Source organism: Babylonia areolata, chromosome 29, assembly GCF_041734735.1.
Source record: "Babylonia areolata isolate BAREFJ2019XMU chromosome 29, ASM4173473v1, whole genome shotgun sequence".
Taxonomy (NCBI): domain Eukaryota; kingdom Metazoa; phylum Mollusca; class Gastropoda; order Neogastropoda; family Buccinidae; genus Babylonia; species Babylonia areolata.
In genome coordinates this window covers 1498600-1508599 of record NC_134904.1, presented here as the reverse complement: position 1 = coordinate 1508599, position 10000 = coordinate 1498600, and the positions used below count along the sequence as shown (strand labels likewise).

The 10000-nt window shown below is 45.8% G+C and overlaps 1 protein-coding gene across 3 annotated transcripts in view; it reads left to right on the top strand.

Annotated features, from left to right (window-relative positions):
- Positions 1-2492, top strand: part of LOC143302321 (zinc transporter ZIP1-like) — a 7997-nt gene extending 5505 nt beyond the window's left edge. For all 3 annotated transcript variants that reach the window (XM_076616932.1, XM_076616933.1, XM_076616936.1), the window contains 2 exons: positions 1-753; positions 1451-2492. The exon at positions 1-753 is cut by the window's left edge and continues 725 nt beyond it. In XM_076616932.1, coding sequence (XP_076473047.1) covers positions 1-753; positions 1451-1764 — 1067 coding nt within the window. In that variant the 3' untranslated portion in view covers positions 1765-2492. The remainder of the gene's footprint in view (positions 754-1450) is intronic.
- The last annotated feature ends 7508 nt before the right edge of the window (positions 2493-10000 follow it).

Here is a 10000-nt window from a genome sequence, read left to right as displayed (position 1 = left end):
TCTCCCTGCACCGCTCCCCCAGAGGCCGCTCCTTCCTCTCCTTCCTCAACTGCTTCGCCGGGGGGTTCTTCCTCGGCACCTGCCTCCTGGTGGTGCTCGACCAGGGCATCGCCAAGTTCGACGAGTACCGCCACCTGGTGGGACTTGGCTACACCTACCCCTTCTTCGAGGCGGGGATAGGCCTGGGGTTCTTCCTGACGGCCCTCGGCGAGAAGCTCGTGCAGGTCTTGGTGGCGCGCGCCACGCAGCAGGGCGACAAGAGCCGGGAAGGGTTCAGCATCCTGGAGATGACCCCTACCAGGACTCCTCCGCACACGCCGACCGACTCTGACAACGATCTGTACGAAGATGTGGACGCCGGCTCTGCTAAGGGAATCCTGCCACAGCCCGGCGCTAAGGATCACGTGCAGAACTCTGTTGACGGCGGTGCTTCATCGTTATCACCATCACACTCACCCCCTCTCCAGCACGGCCTCCCCGGACAGAACGGAAGGCGGGCACAGGCGCGTTCTCAAGACGCCGAGGACACTACGTCTGACGAGGGCGGGAAGTACCAGGGCGGCAGTGACGTCGTCACCGTAAGCGGTTCCGCTTCCGGTTTCCGGTTCCTGCGCGTGATGCTCCTGCTGCTGGCGCTGTCCTTCCACACCGTGTTCGACGGGCTGGCCGTGGGGCTGCAGACTGACGTCACAAAGGTCCTGACCCTCATGACCGCCATCGTCTTCCACAAGGCCGTCATGTCCATTGTCCTAGGTTCGTAGGTGACCTCTGTGTGTGTGTATGTGGGGGGCAGGGGGCGGGGCGGTGAGGCAGGGGAGACAGACAGACAGACAAACAGATGGAGACGGAAGATGTGTGTGGGTGTGGTGTGATGGGGTAGTGCAGGAGAGAGAGACAGACAGACAGAGGGAGAGAGGAGATGTATGTGTGTGTGTGGAGGGTGGGGGGTAGTGCAGGAGAGAGACAGACAGACAGAGGGAGAGGGGAGATGGAGAGATTCAAGATTCAAAACTTTTAAAACTCCAGGATGAAACTGTTAGGCAACGTCCCAGTCTTCTAATATGTCCATGTGACAATGACAATTAACACCAACAATAACGACGACAAATAGAACGATGGTGTGATGATGATGATGATGATGATAATAACAACAATAATAATAATAATAATAATAACGATGATGATAACAATAATAAAAAGAGCAGCCACACAGAGTGACAGAGACAGAGACACAGAGAGCTAGGGGTTGGGGGGTGGACGTTCAAAATATGATTGTAAAACGTTACATCCTAAATGGCGGAAGTAAAAACCAAAAGTGACACCCCCCCCCCCCCCCCACCCCTCCCACCCCCAACCCCCTGTACAGAATCAACCCTACACAGACCTCATAGATGACATTCATCCACCTGTGTTGAACTGCCCCACCCCCCCTTTCCCCCTCCCCCCACAGGAGTGGAGCTGGCCGCGGTGTTTGACGGGAAGAGACCCCACCACCCCCTCCTCGCCCTCCTCCTCTTCTCTCTGGCTTCCCCGGTGGGCGTGGCCATCGGCATGGGCGTGACCTTGGGCCACGTGCACCAATCAGCGACGCTGCTAACGGAGGCGGTGCTCCAGGCCGTGGCCACGGGGGTGTTCCTGTACGTCACGTGCTTCGAGATCCTGGAGAGGGACATGGCGTCCAGGGAGGACCGAGCAGTGGCGAGGGTGCTGACTGCCCTGCTGGGCTTCCTCTTCGTCATGGCGCTGGAGACGGCTACCGCGTAACTGTTGGCGACAGCTGACGGTACACTAATTAAAACCCCTTCACTGCCAGGGGACAAAAAGAAAAAACCCCAAAACAAACAAACAAAAAAACAGTAGAAAGTGGTGTTTCAAGTCATATAAGAATATCCAGAAACAAGAAGCCTGAAACTGAGAAAATGGTCTGGAAATGATATACCACTCCGGATAAACTGTGTGGATTTTCAGCCTTCCAGAGTTATTCCCTTTTTTCTTTTTTTCTTCTTTTTTTGATGACGTCTTCAGTGACGTTACTATGCACGTACGTGATACGTTCTCTGGCACTCAAGGTTTAAGGGTGTGATTCACACTACAGGGCAGACAACTGGTGCTACATATTTAGGAGGTGATCCACCGTAAGGCAGACAACTGACGGTACATTAAGGGGGGTAATCCACTACAGGTCAGACAACTGACGGTACATTAAGGGGGGTAATCCACTACAGGTCAGACAACTGACGGTACATTAAGGGGATGGTCCACTCTAGGACAGACAACTTGATGTGTACATTGATTAAGGACACACAAATTACAGTACGTTTAGAGACTGACACTGCTTGATGTACCGTCGGTCCTCTGTGCAATAGTGGATCAGCCCCTTTATTAACAAACCGTCAGTTGTCTGTCCTACAGTGGATCAGCCCCTTACTCAACGTACCGCCAGTTGTCTGTCATACATTGCATCATCCCCTTAATGTACTATCAGTTGCCAGTCATGTAGGGGATCACCCCCTTGATTAGCTTACCGTCAGCTGTCTGTCCTGTTGTGGATCACCCCCTTAATGTGTACCGTCAGCTGTCTGTCCTGTTGTGGATGACCCCTTAATGTGTACCGTCAGCTGTCTGTCCTGTTGTGGATGACCCCTTAATGTGTACCGTCAGCTGTCTGTCCTGTTGTGGATCACACCTTAATGTGTACCGTCAGCTGTCTGTCCTGTTGTGGATCACACCTTAATGTGTACCGTCAGCTGTCTGTCCTGTTGTGGATCACCCCTTAATGTGTACCGTCACTTGTCTGTCCTGTAGTGAATCACCCCCTTAATTTACCGTCAGTCGTCTGTCCAACAGTGGATCAGCCCCGTAATTAAGGAGCTGATCCACCGAAGGGCAGACAGCTGACGGTGCGCATTAAAGAGCGCATTAAAGGGGTGATCTACTGCAAGACATACAGCTGACGGTACACATTAAGGGGGTTATCCACTGTAGGGCAGACAACTTAAGGTGCATTAAAGGGCAAATCTACTGTAGGACAGACAACTGATAGTACATTAAGGGGCTGATCCATTGTATGACCGACAACTGACGGTACGCTAATCAATCAAGGGTGTGATCCACCATAGGACAGACTACCGATGGTACATTAATTAAAGGGCTGATCCATTGTAGGACTGACAACTGACCGTACGCTAATTAAGGGTGTGATCCACCACAGGACAGACAACTGATTGTACATTGAATGGCCAGTATGTATGAGCTTATATCGTAGATTGACATAAGTCCACAGTTCGGCCAACAGCAAAGTGAAAGTTATATTTTCAATAGTTTCTCCATTGCAATGGCCTTTGGCCTTTGGGAACCGTCCCAACACCGACTGTCCTAAAACCCTCTTGGACAGAGAGTGGGGATGTAACATGGGCAAGACACTCTCCACTATAATCAGATTCTAGTCCAGATAGTCGGGACATCAGTTACCTCCTCTGCTGTTCTGATGGTCATAGTCGAACATGACTGACTATCATACATTAAGGGGCTGATCCACTGAAGGACAGAGAACTGACGGTAGACTAATTAAGGGTGTGATCCACTATATACAGGACGGACAACTGATGGTATATTAGGGGGTTGATCCACTATTGGACAAATGACGGTACATTTAGAGACTGCCTCTGCTTAAGTCTGAGTGCACCTTTAGACGCTTCTACCACTGAAAGCTGAGAGTACCATCAAAGGCTGCTACTCTTAAATACTGACTTTGGTTTTCACCAAAGTGATGGATGTTGGCTGCAGTGTTGAAGAAGGAAGCTCAAGGTCTATGGTGTACGGTGCCATTCTTTTATTTCTTTCAGTCTGTATTTCTCTTATCATTCATTTATTTCTTTATTTATCTATTCATGTATTCATAACTGATGGTTGGCTGTGGTCTGACGACCACAGGAGGACTGTGCACAGCATCTGATGGAGACTGTGGTGACTGTAAACTCCGGTACTGACACAGTATAGCCGAAGACCTGGTGCACACCAAGGTTTGGATGGAGCTACCTCGGCGCCAGCTCCCCAGGACTCAAAAGAATACGTGGAAGTCTACGTCCAACGTGGGAAACTTTTCATGACGCCGTATCAGGGTCAGAAATCTTCGTATGAAGCCGAATGTACGTGTTTGGATGATGATGATGGAGTCTCCCGTCGGACCGACGGATGAGTAGGCAGGCAGGCTTATCTGTCGGTGTGTGTCCTCATATGGGAGAAGAGACCGATTCTGGATGCACAGCACTTCCGACAGGTGTTGCAAGGGAAAACGTCTCCAGAAAGTTGAGCCCTGCTTCCTTCGCTCACGCTTCTCCTTAATGGCCAGCGTTCTCTTGTTTTCAAACGTCTTTATGCCACTAGAGCACAGCATCCTCCAGCGAGAGCGGTCAAGGGTATCAGTTTCCCAGGAAGCGATGTCTATGTCACAGGCTTTGAGGTTTGTCTTCAAGGTGTCCTTGAAGCACTTGAAGGGTCTTCCAAGTTCACGGTGGCCATCCTTCAGCTGGCCATACAAAAGCATCTTCGGGATCCTGCTGTCTGTCATGCGGACAACGTGTCCTGTCCAGTGTTTGGATATATACGTCGTAAATTCCGCAGTGTAAGTGGTGGGTGTGTAGGTGGTGAATTCCGCTATGAGCGATGAAGGGACGGTAGAGAAATGTTACGTTAACTTTCTGTGCTTCAGTTACTTACTTACTGACTTGCTTGCATACTTACTAACTTACTTAGTCCTCTTCCCTCCAGCTGGCGCCTAAGGCGTCATCAAATCTGAGCGACCCGGCTGTTTTCATTCCTTCTTCCCCAGTTCTTCTCCATGTGCCTGGCGGTCTGCCTCTCTTTCTTTCCCTGGTGGCGCCAGTCTGAGGGCAGTGTAAGGACGTTTGGTTATGATGTCTCTTTTATGCTTGTATGTTCTTTTTATGTCGCGTTTAAATGTGATTCTTAACGTAGACATGTGTGCCCGAGCAGATACAACATTTCCCACTGTGAGTGGTTAACAGTAAACGGAATCACATTGTATTGCATTGCAGTGTGGTGTAGTGTAAAGAGCATGTGGCCAGCTGAGAAGTGACAACAATCAAGCAGCTCCACCAAGTGTGACTGGAAGAAAGGAGAATGGGAATGAAGTGTTCTCTTTTCCTGTCTCCCAAACAATATGCCGTGCTCAAGCGGTCAGCTGAAATCACTTTAACAAACATCACACTCCATGACCATTGATGAAAACAACGAGGAAATTAAAAAGAAAAAAGAAAACGTGTGCATTTGTGATTGTGTACTAGTGTGTGAAGCAAATCTCACACATCATCCCACACTCGCCTAAAAATAGAGTTCCTATTTTTAGATCAGTTATCATCCTTCCCTGAACGCAGCCTCGCTGATCCAGAGTCTTAATTTTGTATCAGTTATCATCCCCCCTGAACACAGCCAGCACTGACTGGTCCGGGCCGCCAGATGTCGCCCTGTTGCCACACCTGTGGCTGACGACACAACAATGGAATCAGTGGAAACGAAACACAATGGCCATGCCCCATCTATCAACCGGAAAGACAATTGCAGTTTCAAAGAGGTGTCAGAGCGTCCGAGATAATAGTGTCTCCCGTCGGACCGACGGATGAGTAGGTAGGCAGGCTTATCTGTCGGTGTGAGCTTGGTTGCCTGACCAGCACAGGCGACTTTTTTTTTTTATTTTATTTATTTTATAGTGGAGAGTTGTGCAGTCCCTTCCCCACTCTCTACCGACGCTCAGAGTCCCACAGGCGCAGATACTGCCACGTGTAGAACGGCCTGGGCAGGTGCAGGTTGTTTTTTTCGGAGTTCCGTCTCCTCGGAGGACTTCCAGCCAATGATAAGAGCGTCCGTACTGATTCATAATCGCCTGCACCACATCTGCTGTAGATAATGAATAGATAGAAAGATAGACAGATAGGTAGGTAAATAGATAGATGGATAAAAAGGCCAGCAGATGTCTGACCCTTGGAAACCAACCGAAAGCTCTGATCCGGCTTTGCGAGTCTATCCTAAGTTTGTGTAAAACATGGCACATAATATACAATACAATACAAAACATCTTTATTCAATACAACCCATCTTTATTCATCCATTTGGAAACTGATAAAAAAAATTTTAAAGAACAAAGAAAATGATCAGGCAACTTGAAAACAAATGAGTAAATGCATTACGATATAGTGACAAACAATACAAGGAAATATTGTGCAGAAGGCAAATGCTCGAAACAGAAACGAGAACGCAGAAAACAGGTCACGTTCAGTGAACCCGTGTGCTTCCACGCACACACCGACCTGAGTGAACTGACAACCAGGAAGACCATGCAAGTTCTTCGTTCATGAGCTGCAACTCCCACATTCACGTGTATGTACACCAGTGGGCTTTTACGTACTGTATGACCGTTTTTACCCCGCCATGTTGGCAGCCATACTCCGTTTCCGGGATGTGCATGCTGGGTATGTTCCTGTTTCCTTAACCCACCGAACGCTGACACGGATTACAGGATCTTTGACGTGCGTATTTGATCTTCTGCTTGCATATACACACGAAGGGGGTTCAGGCACTAGCAGGCCTGCACATGTGTTGTTGTTGACCTGGAAGATCGGAGAAAAATCTCCACCCTTTACCCACCAGGCGCCGTGATTCGAACCCGGGCCCCTCAGATTGAAAGTCCAACGCTTTAACCACTCGGCTGTTGCGCCCGTCAGACGTGAGTTCAAGCCCGGTCAGGCTCTTTTCGTTTGTTTCTTGTTGCTTTTCTTTTGGGTGTGGAGGGGGGAGGGGCGGAGCGGGGGGGGGGGGGGGGGGTTCGCCTATGGCCGGCTACCAGAATTGAATGTGCTATGGGCTGAACGGAAGAGTGCTTTTTTCCGGGTAAGCCTGTTGTTCTTTTTCATGTTCTTTTTTCTCTGTTTATTTTACTCGTTCATTTACTTCGTTGTTTTTTGTTGTTGTTTTTTGTTGTTGTTGTTTTTTTGTTTTAACCAACTCTGCAGGTGTCTGCATCTCTCAGCCTGGTTCACTGACGTCAGCCGGAATATATTACGATGGTAGAGCTTTGTCAAGACTGAAGTCTCCAACCTTAATGGATCCCCGCAGTAGTAGCGGCATCATCACCCTCTGTCATCATCATCATCACCATTATTATTCCTCATCGTGGAAATGTAAAAAAAGAAAAAAGAAAAAAGTAAATAACTAAAAAAATATGTTAAAAAAAAGTAAATAAAGAAATAATGATGATGATGATAACAACACCAATAATAATGATTATAATAATATTATTATCATTAATCATAATTACAGGGCACACAAAATATCTCTTGAAAAAACGACGGGGCATTCTCTTTAATGCCACTATGGAAATGTTGATACAGTTTACACAAAATGAATATTTAAAAACTGAATAAAAAATAAAAAATAAAAAAACATTGCCCGCAACAGCACCTGCATTTGTCACACATCTACCCTCCTCGCCCTCATCCAGTCCCCCCCCCCTCCCCCCTCCCCTTTCTCTCTCCCTCTCTCTCTCTGTTTTCGCAGGGGCAGTCATACCTTCCCAAATAAACTGAAAGCAGATCAAGGTCAAGGTCACACCAATGACTGACACAGACTGGGGACAGGTTATGAATCGGTGTGACACGACAATTCCAATCCCCCTTTCACTTTATCCCCAGAATCAATTTTCCTTTCAAGGATTTGCTACTGTGGAGTATAGTAAAAATTATAAAATAAAAATAGAAATCCTCTCACGTTGATTTTCTATTCCCCAGCTGCCGACAGCCTGTCTCCTCAAGGCCTGACTAAGCGCGTTGGGTTACGCTGCTGGTCAGGCATCTGCTTGGCAGATGTGGTGTAGCGTATATGGATTTGTCCGAACGCAGTGACGCCTCCTTGAGCTACTGAAACTGAAACTATCTTCGGAATAGTGAAGAGATGTTTTGTGTTTTGGGGTTGTTGTGCGTTGTTGTTGCTTTCTTTCCTTCTTTCCTTCTTTCTTTCTTTCCTTCTTTCTTTCCTTCTTTCTTTCTTTCCTTCTTTCTTTCCTTCTTTCTTTCTTTCCTTCTTTCTTTCTTTCTTTCCTTCTTTCTTTCTTTCTTTCCTTCTTTCTTTCTTTCTTTCTGTCCTTCTTTCTTTCCTTCTTTCTTTCTTTCTGTCCTTCTTTCTGTCCTTCTTTCTTTCTTTCCTTCTTTCTTTCCTTCTTTCTTTCTTTCTTTCCTTCTTTCTTTCTTTCTTTCCTTCCTTCCTTCTTTCTTTCCTTCTTTCTTTCTTTCTTTCCTTCTTTCTTTCCTTCCTTCTTTCTTTCCTTCTTTCTTTCTTTCTTTCTTTCTTTCCTTCTTTCTTTCCTTCCTTCTTTCTTTCCTTCTTTCCTTCCTTCTTTCTTTCCTTCCTTCTTTCTTTCTTTCTTTCTTTCCTTCTTTCTTTCCTTCCTTCTTTCTTTCCTTCTTTCTTTCCTTCTTTCTTTCTTTCCTTCTTTCTTTCCTTCCTTCCTTCCTTTTTTCTTTCCTTCCTTCTTTCTTTCTTTCCTTCTTTTTTCTTTCCTTCCTTTTCTTCTTTCCTTCTTCTTTCTGTCCTTCTTTCTTTCCTTCTTTCTTTCCTTCTTTGTTTCCTTCTTTCTTTCTTTCTTTCCTTCTTTCCTTCTTTCTTTCCTTCTTTCTTTCTGTCCTTCTTTCTTTATTTCCTTCTCCTTTTCTTCTTTCTTTCTTTCTTTCTTTCTTTCTTTCTTTCTTTCTTTCCTTCTTTCTTTCTTTGATTTTCTCGTCTCTCTGTTTCTCTACTGGGCTATTGTTGATGAAAGTTTCGTGGCCTGGGGAATAAGTTCTCGTTCTAAAACGACTGTGATGTTGAAAAAAGATTTCGAATTGGAGACAACAAGAACGAAGATTAGATAACGTAGCATCTCACCTTCATGTTAGGCCAAGGTCACAATGTATGAAGAAAAGTTATTTCTCTGTCTGTCTGTCTGTCTCAGAAAAATCAGGGGGGGGCGGGGGGGGGGGGGGGACAACACAAAAGTATATGTACACATATATATGAATGCATACACACAAATACGTATTCACGCATCTAAGCATGCAGGCACACAAACTCGCAGTCACATACACACAAACACACACACTCACCCAAAATCTCTCTCTCTCTCTCTCTCTCTCTCTCACACACACACACACACACGCACGCACGCACGCACGCACACTCATACATACACACGCACACATATACATACATACACACAATCACAAACGTGCGCGCTCGCGCAAGCACACACACACACACACACACACACACACACACACTGTAACATAATCGTGGCTGACAATGCATGTTATCTAAAAGCACATCTACAATAAAATGCTGCAGTCTTGGATGAAAAAACTTCCTTGATTCAGTCAGTAAAAACACTTTGCGTGGTTTGTCACTACATCTAACCTGAAAACACATCTGCAATAAAATATTGCTGTTTTGAATAATAGCATTCCGTTGATTCAGTAAGTAAAAATATTCTGCATGGTTTGACAATACATCTTATGTGAAAATACTTCTACGATAAAATGTTTTTTTTGAATAATGATAATTCACTGATTCAGTCTGTGAAAACATTCTGCATGATTTGACAATGCGTCTTTTGTGAAAGCACGTCTACAATAAAAAAATTTTTTAAATGTTGTCGTTTTGAATAATAGTACGACATTTTCGGTTGAAAAAAAACACCCAAACATTCTCCATGGTTTGACAATAATTCTTATGGGAAAACACAACTACGATAAAGGCATTCTGCATGGTTTGACAATAATTCTTATGGGAAAACACAACTACGATAAAGACATTCTGCATGGTTTGACAATAATTCCTAAGTGAAAATACATCAGCAATGAATTACTCTTTCGAATGATAATGCTTCATTGATTCAGTCAGTGAAAACATTCCGCATTGTTTGACAATACATCTTCCGTGAAAATACATCAACAAT